We start from the raw sequence: 20,679 nt of genomic DNA, 5'->3' as shown, positions 1-20,679 counted from the left end.
GTCTCTGGAACTGTCGGTCTGCTGTTAACAAAGCAGACTTAATTTCTTGTATTGCTACTCATTCCGGTCTCAACCTCATGGCACTGACAGAGACTTGGATAAAACCTGAAGACACCGCCACTCCCACAGCCCTCTCTACTAATTTCACTTGTTCCCACACTCTTCGTACCACTGAGAGGGGTGGAGGTACTGGTCTTCTTATATCAAAATAATGTAAATTTCATAACGGTTCATTTGAATCACATGCCATTACTGTAACCTACCCTGTTTAAATCCACTTTGTGGTCATTTATCATCCCCCAGGTCAACTGGGAAACTTTTTGGAGGAGTTGGATGTGCTGCTATCAAACTTTCCTGAAGATGGTACTCCTCTGGTACTGCTTGGTGACTTCAACATCCACCTAGATAAACTGACTGACTTGAAAACTCTGCTCGCCTCATTTGATCTCAAGCAAGTGTCTATTACAGCGACTCTAAAATCAGGCAACCAACTGGACCTCATCTACACACGCTGTTGCTCCTTGGACTCTTCAGTTGCTCCACTGCACACCTCAGACCACTTCCTCATTACTACTAACCTAACACTGACTCCTGAAGCGGCACACACTCCAACACAGGTCACCTATAGACGGAACCTACACCTACTCTCTCCATCTCGCCTATCTGCTGTGGTTTCATCCTCTCTTCCTGCACTCTCTCAGTTTTCAGCTCTGGACACGAACAGCGATACGGACACTCTTTGCTCCACTTTAACATCTTGCTTGGACAACTTTTGCCCACTGTCATCTACACCAGCACGTACCACCCCATCTGCCCCCTGTCTGTCTGAGGTTCTCAGTGAACATCGCTCTAAACTCAGGGCTGCAGAGAGGAAATGGCAGAAACCAAGAAACTCTACTGACCTCCGTGTGTCTCAGTCTCTCCTCTTTTCCTTCTCTGCAAATGTCTTCACGGCTAAAACATCCTACTACCAAAACAAAATTAACAGCTGTTGTGACGCACGTACACTCTTCAAAACTTTCCCTTCTCTTCTAAATCTGCCTCCACCACCTTCTCCATCGACTCCTACAGCGGACGACTTTGCAGTTTTCTTTACAAATAATACAAGATCCATCAGTGACCAATTCTCCACACCACAGACTGAGGACAACTTCACAATGACCAATGCACACTCTTTCTCCTCCTTCTCCCCACTCTCAGAGATGGATGTTTCCAAACTTATCCTGTCCAATCATCGTACTACTTGTCCACTTGATCCAATCCCCACTCACCTCCTTCAAGCTATCCCTTCTTCAGTCATACCTTCATTTAGTCACATTATCAACTCCTCTCTTCACTCTTGAATATTTCCCTCAGCATTCAAGCAGGCTCGGGTAAGCCCACTGCTTAAGAAACCATCTCTAAATCCAGTGCTTCTTGAAAACTACAGACCGGTATCCCTTCTTCCATTCATTGCAAAGACACTTGAGCGAGCTGTGTTCAACCAGCTTTCTATGTTCTTTGTACAGAACAACCTCCTGGACAGCAACCACTCTGGCTTCAAAAGTGGCCACTCAACTGAGACTGCTCTGCTCTCAGTTACTGAAGTCCTGCGACTAGCAAGAGCAGCTTCAAAATCCTCAGTACTCATCTTACTGGACCTGTCTGCTGCTTTTGACACTGTTAATCACCAGTGTAATAATAAACTTCCTAATCATCGGGAAGAAGGAGGCGGGAACCGGCGGACAATCAAAATGACATTTTAATAATTCCAAATAAACACAAAACAGCGCATCAGCCCCTCACGGACGACTGATGCTCATAAATAAAAAGCAAAACATAAACTAAAGCCCAGGCCTGGACCTCTCTCATCCTTCACTGTCGTCGCTCCAGTTTTATATCCTTCCATCTCCTACGTGGGACTCGAGGTGGGTAGCAGGTGTAACTCATCTCCAATCACTACACCTGGCCTCTCTCCTCGTTCCCACGTCCCTGTGCCCCGCCCCACTCGTCACAACCAGATTCTCCTGTCTACCCTCAGAAAGATGGACATCTCTGGAACTGCACTCCTGTGGTTGAAGTCCTCTCTGACAGATCCTCCAATGTGTCTAGGAGGAGTGATGTTTCTAAGTCACAACAACTTGTTACTGGGGTTCCTCAAGGCTCAGTACTTAGACCACTTCTCTTCTCTTCTTCTACATGACGTCATTAGGATCTGTCATTCAGAAGCATGGCTTTTCTTATCACTGCTATGCTGATGACACCCAACTCTACTTCTCATTCCAACCAGATGACCCGATGGTAGCTGCTCGCTTTTCAGCCTGTCACTTTCAGCTCAACCTTATGAAGACAGAACTTGTGGTGATTCCAGATAACCCATTGTTTCATCACAACTTCTCTTTACAGCTGGGTTCATCAACCATAGCTCCTTCCAGGAAAGCCCAAAACCTAGAAGTTGTGATGGATCATCAGTTAAGCTTCACAGACCACATTGCTACAATGACCCAGTCCTGCAGGTTTGCCTTATACAACATTAGGAAGATTAGACCCTTCCTGTCAGAGCAAGCCACCCAACTTCTTGTCCAAGCTCTTGTTCTCTCCAGACTGGACTATTGTAATGCTCTCCTAGCGGGCCAAGGGTTGTCTTCAATGAGCCAAAAAAAGCTTTCACGTTACTCTTCTCCTCATCAGGTTACACTGGCTACCAGTAGCCGCTCACATCAAATTCAAGGTACTGATGCTTCCCTACAAGATGACCACTGGCACAGCACCAACATAACTAAACTCACTGGTTAAATCTTATGTGCCCTCCAGAAGTTTGTGCTCTGCAAGTGAACAACGCCTTGTGGTGCCATACCAAAAAAGTTCTAAATCACTCTCCCCGACCTTTTCCTGGACTGTGCCCAGCAGGTGGAATGACCTCCCAATCTCAATTCGAACAGCTGAGTCTTTACTCATTTTCAAGAAACATTTAAAGTTTCATCTTTTTCGCCAGCACTTAACCAACTAATACTAGCACGTCTCATTTTCTTGTCTTTCATATTTAAAAAAAATAAAAAAAACCTGGCTATGCATTTTGTATTAGACTATCTGATACTTGTCATGGCACTTGTATACTGTTGTTGTTTTCTTGTTGACCTGACTGCTTCTATTTTTCTCTTTTGTAAGTCGCTTTGGATAAAAGCATCTGTTAAATGATTAAATGTAAATGTTGTTCAATAAAACTATGTAATTACTTGGTTTTGATATTTTATTTGAGCCCATTATTAATGCCTCATCGTTAGTTTATACATAAATAGTCATACTAAAGACAGGCTTTCACTTAGGTCTGTTTGTGTTACTAAAAAATATCAGTTTACTCAATTGTCTAAATAATCTGTATATTACTTGATTACCAAAATAATCATTAGCTACAGCCCTAGATTAGTGCAAATTAGATCTGTCAGTCGATTACATTTTTTATCTAATTAAAGGGTCACTCCACCCCAAAAGGAAAATGTTGTCATTAATCTCTTATCCCCAAGCCATTCCAAACACGTAAAAGCTCAGTTCACCTTCGGAACATAATTTAAGATATTTTGGATGAAAACCTGGAGACTGTCCCATAGACTGCCAAATAATTAACCATGTCAAGGTCCAGGAAAGGTATGAAAAGTCATCATCAGAATACTCCATCTGCCATCAGACGTGCAATCTGGGTTACATGAAGCGACGGGAACACTTTTTGTAAGCGAAGAAATAAAAAATAATGACTTTATTCAATAATTCCTTTGTCAATGGTCTCCTCTGTCACTCCATATCACTGTACTGTGCATACTCTTCTGTGTCCTCCGCACCACAAGGATGCACTGATTCTTTGTGTATTTAGCTTTGATTTGAAGTAAAACAGCAAATTCTTGTGTCGCAGAGGATGCAGAAAACTAAACCAAAACAGATCATACATGTGACACTAGCACTTTAGTAATCATTTTTAATCTGTTTATAATGAAACAGGCTGATTTGTTTTGGGGCATTTTGTCTAATGCTTTATGGAGTTCCTCCAGAATAAGTGGTGCATCTATATTTGACTGTTCTTTTGATAGTGTTGGCAGTTGTATATCTTTTAAGAATTTTTTTTTCCAGTTTGGTCTGGGTTGTGATCAGAACAGTAAAACATATGACAAAAGGTTTGAAAAACAATTTTTGGCGGGTTCTGAGTTGTTTATCCTGATTCAGGAAATATGGATGGGATAATTGCTTTAGTTTTTTCCTCTTGTCTCGAACACAGGAGACGGAAGATCCAAGTGCAGTGTGAGTTTAATAGGGTAATCCAAAATCAGAACTGAAACAAGCAGGGGTCATAACCAATAATCAGTCCAAAACAAACAAACGGACGGACAAGAAACTAGAACACAAGGAATGCGAGGAAACTAGGTGATGCAAAGTAAGGACTCCATGAAAACAAATGGAAACAAACCGGATATATATAGGCAGGGTAATGACTATCAAGTGAGGACACCTGAGTGCAATTAACAGGAGTGCAATTACTGTGATGAAGGGACAAGGCTTTGTGGGAATTGTAGTGCCTGCGGTGAGGTGCCTATGGGGAAGTGAGACCACTAGTGGAGACTCAGGGAAACACCATGACACCTCTTTAACTGCATTGCCTGATATTTACCCATTTTATTGCTTTATTGATGGTATTTAAAGGGTTAGTTCCTTTGTCCTTCCAAGTCTCTTCCTTCAGAGGCTAGGTAAGATTCCTCTTTCGGCTCCTCTTTAACATTAAAGGTTGTGTTCCTTGGTCCTTCCAAGTCACTTCCTTCAGAGGCTAGGCGAGGCTTCTCTTTAGCATTCGGAGAATATGTAAATGGAACAGGCTCGCAAGTGCACGTCATTGTGTCATTACGTCAGTGAAAAGGTCCATTTTAATAACGCTCTGAATGGTGTAATATTAATGTTAAATTACTTTGGACAACTAAACTAGTTATTTATAAAAGAAATGCCAGTGACGCAACCAAGCTAACAATTGTTAAATGACAGGTCCAGTTCAGTTAACCATCAATAACGTAATTTGTACTGGCATTAAAACGTTAAACTTTACTCATATTTACTACAGTTATAACAAATGTTTGGTAACATAAATAAAAACCGTTAACACTCCACTAATGTTCAACATTTTTGAATTTTTGAACAAGATAGCAAAGCAGCACGCATAGGATTGTGGGTGATTTGAGAGCTGAAGGGCGCGAAGGCTACACATATACTTCCTTTCCTGTGTATGGGATTTTTTTCGAACAAAGGACTCAGTCCTTGGTTGAAATTCCGAGGATCCTCGACATTGGAACAGTACTTCGGCGGATGTCGATGACGTCGGCATCCTTGAAATTCTGGCTTCCGAGGATCCTTCCTTGACATTGAGAAACGCCTTGTGTGTACGGTATACTGTCCATGTCCAGAAAGGTAAGAAAAACATCATCAAAGTAGTCCATGTGAATATGTTAATATGCAATCCGAACGCACCCCTGGCTCACACAGCGAGTGAGCAGGTGGGTTAATGACGAGATAAGCGGTTGTGATTGGCTAAGGCAGAGTCATTTGTTTCATGGTAGCCAATCAGAGCAAGTGTTTTTACACACATGCCGGCACACGCGACAGCGCAAGCGGCGCCAAACACACACACACATACACACATGCAACAGCTACACAGAGATTCGCAGCAGAGATGGCGAGTCAGGTGCAATCCGATGAAAAGTTGGCATTTTCAACGTGGGATATAAGCACTACTTCAAATTCATTGTGGTCAAAGGCAAGAACGTGCATGTAATGTGTGACACGCATCTACAAAGCTAGTGGCCAAAAAACCTTTCCTTACAAAGATAATACTTGAAGTGCAGGATAAAATTCTTGCTGTCTGTTGACGTGCAATAAATATTGAAAGTTATGTACTACTCTACTACTACGAGTCATTTCAACTGACTTGTGAAAACTGCAAAAAACAAAACAAAAAATTCTCTGACATATAGCAACTTTTTTTTTTTTTTTACAGTAACTCAAATAGTTACTTTCCCTGGTAACGAGTTACTTTTATTATAGAGTAATTCAGTTATTAACTCAGTTACTTTTTGGAACAAGTAGTGAGTAATTATAACTAATTACTTTTTTAAAGTAACGTTCCCAACAGTGACTGCAAGTGATCGTGCCAGTGCCTTAGTACATTGTCTGCCAGGCTATATATTTACTTCTTATTTATTAAATACGGGCAACTGATTGATGAAACATTGATCAAAATTAAAGATACAATTTATACAAAATGAAAATATTTAAAAAAGTTTTCTATAAAACAAAACTTAATGAAGTCGTCAAAATCATGTTTTACCAAAAACAGTGCCGTTGCTCCCCATGCAGTCTTCTTTGACGCCTCCATCTCTACGAGCAGACTGAGTTAGTGCGTCATCTTCACCAGTTATTCAGCCAATAAAGTGTAGGCCTATGTATTTCAAAAATGTGTCTAGTACTATGTAAATTACAAAGGTTTAATTGGCATTTTTATTTCAAATGACCCGACCTGACCGGAACCCGAATATCATAAAAAATATTTTTGGATGACTCGTAACCGCAGGTAACTGTGGATGACCGCAGGCACCCGCTCATTTTGGATCAACCCTCGCATCACTGATATATATATTTATATATATATAGATAGATAGATAGGTAGATAAATAGATTCAATTAGATAGATATATAGATAGAAACAGTCAGATAGATAGATAGATAGATAGATGGATAGATTCTTCCTGGTCTCTCACTTGTTCTTCTTTTCTTCTCTCTTCTTGGCCATCACATCACCTTCATGTGTGTCTACAGCTCCAGATGTCTTAGAGAAATAATTCAAAACTATTAGAACATGGTTTTAGTTCAAGACAAACGTGTTTCTGTGCAGTTCAGCAGGTGTCAATTGTGTCTCATCAGTGAGTTATTTGATTCACTCTACCTAGGCAGCAACTCAAAGAAATGCTACTGAAGACTTGACTAACTATTGATCTCATTACATTTGTGAAATAATTCGACTGAATCTTTTATCTTTTTTGCCTTTTTCAGGTATTCTAGACTCAAATTACTTTATTCACTTTCTAAATAAAAAATAGGCTTTTTGTAATTTTATGAACACTCTCTCTTTGGTAGATTTCCTTCAAATCATTGGACATGTATTTCAATACGCATTTTGTCAATAATTAAACCTTATGTCATATGTACTGTGATTGGAGACAGAAGCGTGTGAACAAGACTTTTATTTTGGTCTGGCGATGTGACGTCTTAAGGACGCGTCGCGCTCCTGCAGCTTTTCTGAAAAAGGTAGTGAACATGTGTTGGTTTTTTAACATTCAATGTTTCCATCTCTTCAAGCGTTCAAACAATTATGTGTTTTTACAAGCGACGCAGAACGAGTTATTTGTCATTGAATGTAGCGTTGTAGTGCTTTATTCTGTTACATTATTATTCTCATAACATTATTCACTGGCATGATGGAGAAACTAAGCATTAAGAAACTGAATCCATTTATTCACGTGTTCAGAACGACACACTTGCTCACTGCTCAGTACACAATCTACAATAAGCTTTTTCAGAGTAGGAGTTTTTTTTTTTTTTTTTTTTTTTACAAAATATCAAAAAAAAGCGTTGACATGTATCCAGTGTTAACACATGAACAAGAAACCCAAACCACATGCAATAAAAACATTAATAATAAAACAAATAGAATAAAATAAAGGTAAATGAAGATGAAATATAACACAAAAATAAATTACCTTTGTATAAAGTCACCACATTTATCAATGTTCTAGTCAAATACAGGATTTAGAAATAGTACAATGGTAAAAAAGATGTTCCTTATATACAGTGTCTTCCAGGTAGAAAGTACCTACATTAGTGTCCAAATTAAATCTAGTTTTGAGAAATGTGTTGCATGGATAAATGTCAGGGCTTGTTTTGAACTGTACTGAGTAGCAAAGTAAACCCCAGGTGTCTAGTTCTGACTTTAATAGTGTAAGCTTCTGTGAACCTCTCAGATAAAACCTTTCTTTTCAGAGGAAGAGGAAAATATGATTTGGTACATAATGATCCTAAAACCTTGTTATTTCACTTGTCATCGAACAAATGAACCAGTTTACAGTAGAATATTGTAATGCACCATTAATTAAATTCGTCAAGCATTTATGCGAAGAAAAAATAAGCTTGTGCAGCATTTTAAAATTAACAGTAAGAAAATAAGATCACTTAAAAGGCAGATTTAATGGGGTCAAAGTCAAATCTTAAAAGAAAAGAAATAAACATTGCATTGTGGGAAATGGTATCCCATGCAGTTTCTTTTCACATGCGTACATCAGATTTGAGCAAATGTATGCATACAGAACATTCACATCCCAATCACAGTATAAACACACTGTATACTGCAGTATAGAAGGAGTTGTGTGCTAGTATGCCATTCTGAACACAGCTTCTGTTCTGTTTTCAGTCTGCTTTAGTTATCCTTAGCAGATTCTGACAAACATAGTAGGTCATCCGGCTATTTCAGGCATGCAGAAAGTTTGCAGACTATGTACCCTACACATACTGGATCCTGCCGAAATAGTAAGAGGAGTATGATGGTATGGCCATGGTTTAAAGTGCTGGAGTCACTGCACACTGCTCAAAACAACAAGAGCAACAAATGTGTAATGATTTATAAACCAACACATGCAAAACATTATAAACCAAAAGTATCATATTCAATATCATATTCAAAAAAAAAATATTGCAACTTCATATGAAATATCTGTACAATGCTAGTTTTGAGTGTTAGTTAATCAGAGGTGCATTTCCCAAAAGCAACTGTGGCTGAAAGTTTCTCCCTCATCAGTGTGCTAACTACTGAACTAGGGAGCGGATTGAGACACACCCAGAGGTTTAATTTGCATCTAGTTTTTATTTTTTTTTCTGCTAATAATTCTCATCTTAAACAAACAGAAATATTCCCGGTGAATGGCTGAGATCCACGAGACTCTGTTATAAAGATGGCGTTTATTAAAGAGGAGAGTGAAGACGTGAAGAAGATTGAAGAAACATTCAGAGTCAAACGTGAAGATACTGAGGAACAAACAAAGATGCAGTTTATTAAAGAAGAGAGTGAAGACATGCAGAGTCAAGAAGCTTTCAGAGTCGATCATAAAGATACTGAGGAACTAACAGGTTGGTTTTCTTTGATTTGTGATAAAATGTCCAAATTGACAATAAAAAATGTGTCCATATCTGCAGTGGTTTATTTGTCAAACAATCAATAACTAGATAGTTTTGGGTTTAATGTTATACAAAATCTCTGAATTAGAAACTGAAAAACATTCATTTCTGTCAATTATTCTAACAAAAACAGGTGTGGGTGATCATCTTGACATCTGCTGTATTTTATTCTTCTCATCCTCAAAAATGCTCATTGTAATAAAGGGCATTTTTTCTCTAAACTTTAAAATTACAAACCTGATTCCAAAATATTGGGATGCTGTACAAATGAAAACAGAGTGCAGTGGAAATTTCAAATATTTTATTCAGAATACAACACAGATGGCATAGCAATGTTTAAACTAAGAAAATTTATAATTTTAAGGGAAAAATATGTTAAATTTCATGGCATCAACACATCTCAAAAAGAGCTAGGGTTAGTCGTCTGATTGTACTGTGCATAAAAAAATGCACTTTTTGAATTACACAGACAGGAGAATATAAAAAATATAAAATAACAAAAAATAAATAAAAAAATAACTCATGGTACCATAGCATATGTACTACAAACTTTATGAGCTCCACTAATTCCAGCAGTCAACTTCACATTGCTTTCATATGAAGTTTTAACTCCTACTTTCCCATTCACGATCACGATCATTCTGGTTGCACGGGAAGGCAGCATCACTTAAAACAGACAGACAATGGTAGCTTTAGCAACATTAGCCTTACAGAGTGCCAAGAAGGTCTTTCAGAAAGGCAACAGGAAAATGAACGTGTGATACTTCTTCTGGAGGGATAGCTGGATTACGCACAGTTGGCACTGCTCCATTCTTCAGGAGAAACTTTTGTGCAAAAACTGCTTTACACTAACCATCATTCTCAAAGCAGTCCTATGTATAAATTATGTTACGAAGGTTATCATTATAGCGTGTTTGTGTACACTGCCAACACACATGTGTCCAAACAACATGTGAAAGTGAATTTTGCATAATAGGTCTCATTTAGTTGACTAGTGCTATGTGCTGTAGGAACAAAAACATAAATGGCATTAATAAAAACACTGACCCAGACAAGCTACGCAAAACCGCGTTCATAATCGAATACGATACAGTGTAGATGTCGGTGATCTACATCTCTGTGTATTAAATGCCACTCCATCTGAATGTATGTAATGGAGATTTACCAGTACTATTAATCACAGAACCGGTTTAACTGAGGAGATGTGCATCACAATCACATGCGATTTATCATGCAGCGCTTATTTGTTGATCACAAAGTAGATGAGGAAAACTAGGATGCTGGTGGGTATTTACACGTCTGGAACCCTTCATCTCTGCTCACAGCTATATTCTTGGTTTTGATGCTTTAAATGTCTAAATGTTTTGCTGTCTAATGATGTATGATGTTAAACTGGGGTTAACTTTATTTATTTTTTTTGCTTCAGATCTGGTGGCACTGAATGAAGCCGAAGAGAAAGATCTGCATGAGGAACATCATGACTTCACAACTGGAGAAAAATCTTTCAGTTGCTCAGAGAGGGAAAAGACTTCCTCTCAGAAAAGAGCTGGGAAGACTCTAACTAGAAAATGTTTCACCTGCCAACAATGTGGAAAGATTTTGAGCAAAAAAGATAACCTTAAAATCCATATGAGAGTTCACACTGGAGAGAAGCCTTTCATGTGCCATCAGTGTGGAAAGAGCTTCCCACGAAACGCCAGTCTAGAGATTCACATGAGAACTCACACCGGAGAGAAGCCCCATACCTGCCCTCTCTGTGGGATGGGCTTCACGTATAAAGGAACCCTTTACATCCACATGAGGGTTCACACTGGAGAGAAACCATTTGAATGTGGTCAGTGTGGGAAGCGTTTCCCACATAAAGCAACCTTTGATATTCACATGAGAATTCACACCGGAGAGAAGCCGTACACTTGCAAACTCTGTGGAAAAACTGTGAATCGGAAAGGAAGTCTTGCAGTTCACATGAGAGTTCACACCGGAGAGAAGCCATACACCTGTAATCAGTGTGGAAAAACTATGACTCAGAAAGGAAATCTTATAGCTCACATGAGAGTTCACACAGGAGAGAAGCCTTACAGCTGTAATCAGTGTGAAAAAGGTTTTGCACGTAAAGAATTCCTTCGTAAACACATGGAGATTCACTCAAGAGAGAGCTGCTTTATGTGCCATCAGTGTGGAAGAAGATTCACTGACAGGGAACGGTTAAAGAAGCACGTAATAACTCATATCGGACAGAAGCCTTTTATGTGTCATCACTGTGGAAAGAGTTGCTCGAGAAAAGCAAACCTGGAGACTCACATGAGAATTCACACTGGAGAGAAACCCTTCACATGCCAACAGTGTGGAAAGAGTTTCAGACAGAGAACAGCTCTTCAGGTTCACAAGAGAGTTCACACCAAAGAGAGGCCTTCTCACGCATCTTCAGTGCGAGTTTCACATTTCAAATAGATCTGAAGAGTTATTTGGAAACTCGTTCTGGCGAGAAATTGGCATGTTCTGAGTGTGATAAGAGGTTTAGAAAAAGGAGCGATTTCTAAACTCAGTCTGGAGAAAGTGTGGGTCTTTGAAAAGCATTTAATTCACTTTCAATAAGTTCATAAAAAGTCCTAAATATAATAAATGGTGGGGTTGAGTCTTAAAACTTTTTTGACATTTTTAAGGCACAAATATAGGAGATGCGTGAAAAGGCAAACCTGTTTTTGATTGGCTGGAGATTTTTCTTTATATTAAATGCAATAAATATTAAATTAACATTTGATGGATTAACTATCTACTTCCCAACAGAATAAAATGTGTGGAAGTTCAGTTAGTTTGTTCTGGAGGAGTGTTGGGATGATGGGGTTGAAGGCTGAACTGAAGTCCATGAACAGGATCCTCACATAAGTCCCTGGTCTTGCCAGATGTTGTGGGATATAATGTGGTGGTGTAACAAAGAAACCTGCATTGTCTGTTAAGTTGCTTTGAAACACCATTTACTGTGAAAAGCCTTATATAAGTAAATGTAAACTATACTGATTTGAAATGAAAGAGCTATTGCATTGCTGGTTACTGTACCGTTTTGAAGTCATGGCCCAATCAGAGGGGCCATATCTTAGCTGATTATCTTCCAGATTTATTAAATGTTGATTTGATGATGATTTGTTGTCCAGCATGAAGCAAAGTAATTAATTTAATTTTATGGTTCTCCGAGGTTTAGTTATATTACTTTATCCTACATGACAATTTTACAAAATCGTTTACATGACAATGCAGTGTTGGCCTATTTGAAGGTGCTATGTTGATGTCCATGGTTCTGAAACATCTATAATAATAAAGTGAAGTGAACACACACACCGTGAACACACACCCGGAGCAGTGGGCAGCCATTTATGCTGCGGCGCCTGGGGAGCAGTCATAGACAGTAAAAGAAATGGACACAGCGACTCCATTGGAACTCAACTGAGACAAATGAAGCCCATTTTCAGCGTTTTTTAGCACTTCCGTTTCTGACGCGCAGACTCAAACGAAGCTTGGCGACGTCAGGAACCTGTCTGACAGATGTAAATGTTCTAAGTGCCTGTGCGTGCAAACTGCCATCGTTAATCTTGCGGAGACGGCGAGCTTGAGCGGGGAGTTCTTTGTCGTGAGTGAGCAGGAGTAAGTTTTCTGATTAATTATTTTGTATAGTATTTTAAAATGTAACGCCAGTACGGCATATTAATTTAATTTGCCTGCGAGCTTCTCCTCCTGTCTGTACGGTAATGCGACAGAGAGACGAGTGGTTATGACGCAATCATTAGCCTATTTTTACAAAAACTGTTTATATGGGGCCATAATGTAACATAGAAGGTAATGGAGCCCTTTATACATTGTCGTGTATCTTTAGAAATAAATAATGGACAAACGGAGTCTTTAAACGCCTCAGATGTAAAGTTATTCGCTTTCAAAGTGACGTCAAAATGAATGCGAGTCAATGGGATGCTAACGCAAGTGAAGTTCTGCTAAAAGATGGCAGCCCCCACCCGACTTCAACTTCCGGTCGACTTCCTTGCCGCCTGGGAGCAGTTGGGGGCCCCTCAGTCGTGATATTGCCGGCCCGAGACTCAAACCCACAACCCTAAAGTCAAACTCTCTAACCACTATACCACGACTTATTTGATTTAAAGAGCTGAAAATACACTTTTGTCCAACATTAACCAATTATCTCAGATCATCAAGCGATTAATAAAACAGGAGGCGTACCATTATTAAACTGAAGGGGTGGTCCTAATGTAGCAGTAGGCATTCGCTCCGCCTATTAATGCTCGGTTTGATGGTGATTTAGCTCTAGTTATGAGCACTATAAAGGTGGTTGGTGCATGTTACCTGTGAGGGCATTACATGTGATGTCATGTCATTGTTGTCGTTCCCGCACGGTGTGTAAAGCTGCCTTTCCACTGTCTCCAACGAATGACAGACTGGAAGTCATATTTGCAATGGAAAATAGTGTGGGAGCTGCGTGTAGCTCTGATCATATGCGTATGCTGAAATTTCAGATCCGAATTGAGCTTCGGAGGCGTTCAAATGTTTGAACTTCTGTGGCTAGTCTATATGCGACCGCCCGACCGGATGTGATGCATTCTAACCAAAACCACAGGCGCAAGGTCAAAATTTGCTATTTGTTGTTCAAGTTAACATTATTCTTTAAACATTATTTCATTGAAATGGTGCTTTAGAATAATTATGGTGAAATAATTATTTTTTTAATTTTAAAATCTTTATTTATGTCGATTAGCCCCATAAACCCCACTATTTTTATTTTGGGGTGTCATTTGATTTGTGACGATGCATTCTTACATTAATTATATTCATTAAAATTACTCCTTTTACCATGTTGAATATGCCGAGGTAACTGCACAACCAGTTTGACAGTTCTGCGCGACAGCCACTAGAGGGAGAAATGCGACAATCGTGGACAGGGGAATTCATCGACGTACACCCGGCGGCGCTTGTTGTTTAGCAAGCTTCCGGTAAAGCAGATGAGTTTTGTGGTTCTCTAATGACGTGCTTATTCAACCTTTTATATTTAATGCCTTTAGTCCGACTTCAAGTCCACTTGGTGAGCTTCCTCTTTGTTTTGTGTTTTAATCTAGGTGTGTTTCATATGCCTGTTCAAGGTTATGGTGGGTTGTTTCGGTTTCGGTCATCATTGTCGTTCACTGGACACTTTGATCAGAGGTCCAGTAGCGACCACTAAATTACTACGTACTGCTGTTTGAACTGATTTTGTGGATATATGACTGCGAGTGTACAATTCTGCGTGCTGTTCTGCTATGTAGCCTTATGCCGTGTTTCCACCGAAATTACACAGAACAATTGTACCAGGAACTTTTTGCCCCACAGACATGTTGCTTTCTGCATTTCCTCCGCGGTCTAAAGTACCAGGAAGATTAGGCAGGCATTTGGTCTTCGAGTGTTTCTCAATACAAAGTAAGCACATTTCAGACTCGCATCCTCTGTAGTTCAGAGTTTGCGCATTTGACTCTGGGGTGTGATGTCCACGTTCATTTAATACGGTAATTCTGTAAACAGCAGTGTACGTGATAACATCGGTCAGCTCGCCTTGGCGACTACAATTTTCCTCTCTGTATATTTACCAGTGTTGTAGTCGAGACCAGCTCATTCGAGTCCGAGTCAAGACCGAGTTCAGAAAGGGTCGAGTCCAAGTCAAAACCGAGACCAGAGAGATTGGATCTTTGACAAGACCTAAAGAAATCTTCAAGAGTATGTAAAATGTTTGGTGGAAACAATAAAGGGTAAAAGGGCCACATAGTATGTGGTGTAAAGGTAATTTTATTAGTATTATGAATTGTAACTTGTCAATATTAAGTGCTCATTTTCACATAACATCGTTGTACCACTATACACATCCATATAACCTTTCTAGCACAAGTAACATTACTGTACCACTATACCTGTAAATGTTCAACTGTAACAGCTTTTACATAACTTTAACCTTGAAGCTTAACTAATGACTGCTAATATCCTTACAATGTCTTGGATTATGTGCATTTTAGATGTTGTGAAGATTACAGATGGGCATAATTACTTTTCAAAAAAATAAGTGAGGAGACCATCCTGCTACACAACCAACCACGATGTGGTCTCATGATCAATCCACCCCGACTAAAAACACTCTCTACTGGCGCAGAGGAAGCGGGGACTGACAACAGTTACCATTTTATCACTTTCTAATCTAATGCTAATTTCACTGGCTGGTGCGTTTTAATGCAGGGTAAAATACGCACTAGTCCAAGTTTTTTTTTAGTTACGGAGGGCATACACACAAGAGCCGACTGACTGTCCAGGAAAATTTCATGCAAAAGTGTGTATGTGCCAGGGGAAGAAAGCTGGATGAAATGCCATATAAGTTCAATGCATTCTGTCAGACATGTTTTTGGGGGGAGATGTTTAGTGTTGAGACAGTCAGTCTGTGTCTGTATTCATTATATAATTTAATTAAACGATATTAGTTTTTTTTCTGTGACCATTTTGTCCTACTTTGTAAAAATAACACAGTTGAGAGAAATAATGTAGCAATGTGGCTTTCTGGAAAGCGGGATCACTACAGGCGGATGGCAGGAGGGTAACTTAAGGCCGGTGACACACTGGCTGCGTGGCGTCTCTACTGCGTGCCAGAAAGGTGGTGGCTGCTTCGCGTTTTCTGTGTTTACACACCAGAAGCGTGCCTGCATGCGGCGCTTGGCGCGCTGCTGCTGCTGTAGGAGACATAGAGGGAGACCGCCGACAGACCAGGCTCTTGTCTTCATGACAACATCAACTTTTTTTTTTTTTTTTTTTTTTAACACACCTACTGATAGGACACTGTCAACAGTATTGACAGCACAATAGAGTATGTTTGACAGGTGCAATATTTGAAAATCGTTCATTATTAATTTATTTTTTAAATTACATTTATATCTGAATTCATGCCAACCTATAGACTTTCAAATATCAAAATGTCATGAATTAATATGTATTTGTGTACAAAATGACATATAAACATATATTCCTAGTATATTTTGCGAGGAAACGCTTCAAACATGCACGCGTGTTGCGTGAAAAATATGCGTCGGTTCTATTTCTAGCATGCACGGGTTTTACGCGCGTCTCACTCAGGCAGTCTGCAAGATATAACCTATTAACATGGGAGCCGAATTAAAAACAGACACGCCACACAGCTGAGACGCTTGCTCCACGCATCCAGTGTGTTGTTGGCCTAACGTCTCACGTCAAAAGAAAATCACCAGTCATTGGATGTCTCAAACATACATCAATTTAAATAAACATTAACATACAGTAATAATCATGAAATATTGTGATTGGGACTCGAGTGGACTCGGGCATAAGTCCGATTCCTAATATGTTCGAGTCCGAGTCAATACCGAGTCAAAATGCACACGAGTCCATGACAAGACCGAAACCATTAAAATACGGTCTTGAGACCGAGTCCGAGTCTCGAGTACTCAACACTGATATTTACAATAAAACAAAATAGGATAGGAAATCAAATACAACTGCCTCCTTTCGTTTTTCATTTAAACATAATAATATTAGCCACAGTAATGTACTTAATTCAGGGAAATGTGTATATATATATACAGCCATTATAATGAAAAATATATCATTTGCCTCTTTTTATTTTCATTTGAACATATAGATAAATTGAATACAGACAAAAGATTACCTGTTAGATTTACCCAAAATGAAAGAGACCGACTATTTGCCTAATCTTCCCAGTACTTTAGGCCGCGGTGGAAACACGGAAAGCAACAGGTCTGGGGGGAAAATAGCCTGTAATCTTTATGTGCTCCTAGTTTGTCGAGGGTGCTTCCCTGGTAATAAGCCCCCAGGGTGGCGTAGTTGGTTTATTTATTTGGTGTCCCTGTTTCCGAACCCAATCGCCACACTAAGATCCACACTTCATATTTTATTACACTTTCTGAATCCTTAATGAGTCAAAAACTAATTGGCACAAGAGTTTTTATAAAAAATCTACAATTGCTAAATTTTTCTTCAACCATTAACTGATCTAACTTTATTAGGAAGAGTGAAAGTTATGGCTATACCATAAATACATTATCAGTGCTAATTTGGCTATTGAAGATGTGTAGAATTAAGGGTATATTCATTTATTCATTTTTTATGTATTTATTTATGACCAGCATCTGTAAAGTGTTTTTAACCGTATCATAATCAGGAGTGTAATGATAAATCGGTTAATGGATCGATTCTGTGATTTTTCCTAATGCATCTTGATTCTCTCTTGAATTGATTCTGAATTCAGTGTTGAACAGCAGATGGCACTTTAGGCTAGTTTTTAACCGCTCACTCAAATGCTTATGAAGAAGAACATGTGCGTTCAACTGAGTGGTTAAATATACCTGCACCTCTGCTTGTATGATGCAAGAGTAATGTTAACACTCTTGTAATTCACTTAAACCTTTTTGAACTTTATGAATGATTATTTTAAGTTGTGGTTAAGTGGTGTGTGTGTGTGTGTGTGTTTGTGTGTGTGGAACTGAAAGCAAGCTGTTTCTAAAGAATGCAGTGCAATCAGCTGTCAAAACTAAGCTCAGAATTGATTTCAGAGAGAATTGCAACACATTAGATGAATTGATTTATCGTTACACACCTAATCATGTGTAAACAGCATTCACTTTGTACTAAAACCCCATGTTATTTTAAAGGGGACATGAACTGTGTATTACCTTGTCATGATGATGGCTGTATATGTCTTTGTGTTCATAATTCCCATGTTTATAGGAACAGAAGAAAATTCCAATCTCACCTTTATATCTTTATTCTTCACCTAATGAAGCCTTGAATGTTATTACTGTTAATTTTACATTTATTATTATGAAATGTACTTTATACTATGTATTAGTCTACAGGTTGTAAAGTTGTAAATATTCTATATACTGTGTTAGAAAGGAAATCCAAAGTCATGACAAGTGCCTAGCAATGGCAAAAGTTAGCCCTTTAAAACAACAAATGGTTGTTTATAAAAGAAAATGTACTTGAAACTTGTTTCTAAGTATATCTAATATATAATTACTTAATGACTTTTAGGGCATGTGACAAAGTAGTCTTCCCTTAAAAAAAAGTGACTTAAAGCCTTTTCTGCTTGATATTGGTTAAATCCTTCAAGTTATTATTATTTTTTTGGAAGCACAGGGTTACCTTTAGAATATAAAGGACTTAGCATGAACTATTCTTCAACAAAATGCAATAAGTAACAAGAGAAAAAAACAATAGCTCAGGTGTCATCACATCTAAATTAAATTAAATATCTTCAAAGTCTGTCTTTTTACGGCCCAGTACAGTATCCACTTTATCTATTATGGCTGTTATCTGTATATGCAGAGCAAAAATATTATTATACTTTATATTTGTATTTATATTACACATCTTATTTTATGTTTTACAAAACTAATTATGTATTATCACAATATTTTTTATTATAATGCATTAATAATAACATTAACCTTTGTGAAGAATAAATTATAAAATAAAATGTTTTTGTTTAAAATACTGATAAGATATTCCTGTGCTGTATACATTTGAAATTGGGGTGATGCTTAAAATACATTCAATTTGATCACAACAGCCCACTTTTAAAGGGGGGGTGAAATGCTCGTTTTCACTCAATCTCCTGTTAATCTTGAGTACCTATAGAGTAGTACTGCATCCTTCATAACTCCAAAAAGTCTTTAGTTTTATTATATTCATAAGAGAAAGATAGTCTGTACCGATTTTTCCCGGAAAAACACGACCGACTGGAGGCGTGACGTGTGGGCGGAGCTAAAGAATCACGAGCGCGAGTAGGCTTTTGCGTTGAGAGCATGTGGAAGCTGTGACATTACCTTGAGGAAAAAACCATCATCCAAAATAAACCATGGCTTACAGTCAGATTCAGCCGCTTATTTATGATCCAGAATCAGATCCCGAGGCTGAAACTGAACGAGAGCAGCAGCAGCAACGACTCGCTCCGAGCGGGGCTCGAACCTGGGTCTCCGGCATGGGGAGGGGACGCACTAACAAGGAGGCAGAGATATTTTAAGTTTTACTCACCACCTGCGGTTCCAACACACGATCATGACCCTTTTTCGTTGGGACTGCATTATCCTTAAGAAATAAACGATGTGCAAATCCGTCGTCAAACTGGGCCTTGTTTGTAAAACAAGCATCTTCGAAATGCAGAGAACAAACACAAACACTTGCACAACTCCGTTGATGCTCTGTAAAAATAAACTCCATCCACTGGTCCCTTAATGCTGTTTCTCTTTTGGTAATCTGTGCAGGGTTGTCTTGCCCTGGCAACCAAAAACACACTTCTTTTGTGACATTTGGTGATGCTCTCGCTCTGATCAGTGAAGTCTGTTGTGCTCTCAGTGCTCTACTATACGGGAGCGCGCTCTCTTCCGGCAGAAGTGCCTCAGGACCCATATAAGGAAATTCCATTCCATCTAACGTCACACAGAGCCATACTCGAAAAAAGCTTTCCGAAACTTGTGACAAACCGGAAGGAGTATTTTTGGAACAGAAATACTCCTTCAAACGTACAACTTAATTTTTGAAACTTTGTCCATGTTTAGCATGGGAATCCAACTCTTTAACAGTGTAAAAAACTCAGTATGCATGAAATAGCATTTCACCCCCCCTTTAAGGTCTTCTGCAAGTTTCTGTGAATCCAGAAATCCAAAAATTGTAAATACAAACATCACATTAACAACATGTTAATTAATATATCATTGTTGCTTTATTTTGTAAATTAGAACATTTACTTGAATCTCCTCCTCATCAAGGTAGATTCAACATCCCCTTTTTCACTACATCCCTTGTTCCAAAATAAAAATGTAGTTATGGCATCATGCTTTTAAAACAGTAGGGCGGTTTCATGTGGCATCCACAGTTAAATGATTCTTCATTGCCTACATCACTTAGTTGGCTTCACACAGAATGTTCAGGATTAGACTTATGACAAGAATTGCACTGTATCCATTGCACATTCTTTACTTAAAAATAAGTAAAGGGCACTCTTTATGTTCTTAATTAGATGTGGGACATATGATCTCCTCTATGATCTCGCTAGACAGTTTCATTTTGAGGCACTACAAAGGCCTTCCACATTGCCTGATTAGGTTTTCCCATGTCGGCGGTGACATTAACCACATGAAGCCCAATGGAAGCAGTTTTGGGAGTAATGTCAAGGATGATTTGCTTGTAAGTTGCCCCATTAATGGAATTGCCACTGTTGCTTGTTGAAAATCTTGTTGCCACAAGACCATCAGCAAGATTCTTGGTGATAAGGAGACAACTGTTGGTGCAATTATTCAGAAATGGAAGAAATACAAAACATATCATGTTTTGACACAATAACCGTAATATTTTGAAAATGATCTGAATAAGTAGTGGTTGAAA

At 38.8% G+C, this 20,679-nt stretch overlaps 2 protein-coding genes across 2 annotated transcripts in view; both read left to right on the top strand.

Moving 5' to 3' along the window:
* Positions 1-20,679, top strand: part of LOC113066531 (gastrula zinc finger protein XlCGF57.1-like) — a 1,043,158-nt gene that overhangs the window by 718,779 nt on the left and 303,700 nt on the right. The window lies entirely within an intron of this gene.
* LOC113066586 (zinc finger protein OZF-like) lies at positions 7,250-12,373 on the top strand. Its single transcript, XM_026238500.1, has 3 exons — positions 7,250-7,314; positions 8,965-9,186; positions 10,661-12,373. The coding sequence occupies exons 2-3, from the start codon at positions 9,012-9,014 to the stop codon at positions 11,683-11,685; spliced, it is 1,200 nt and encodes a 399-aa protein (XP_026094285.1). The 5' UTR covers positions 7,250-7,314; positions 8,965-9,011; the 3' UTR covers positions 11,686-12,373.

This window comes from Carassius auratus, chromosome 4, assembly GCF_003368295.1.
Source record: "Carassius auratus strain Wakin chromosome 4, ASM336829v1, whole genome shotgun sequence".
NCBI classification, from domain to species: Eukaryota; Metazoa; Chordata; class Actinopteri; order Cypriniformes; family Cyprinidae; genus Carassius; species Carassius auratus.
This window is presented reverse-complemented; position numbering and strand designations above follow the sequence as displayed.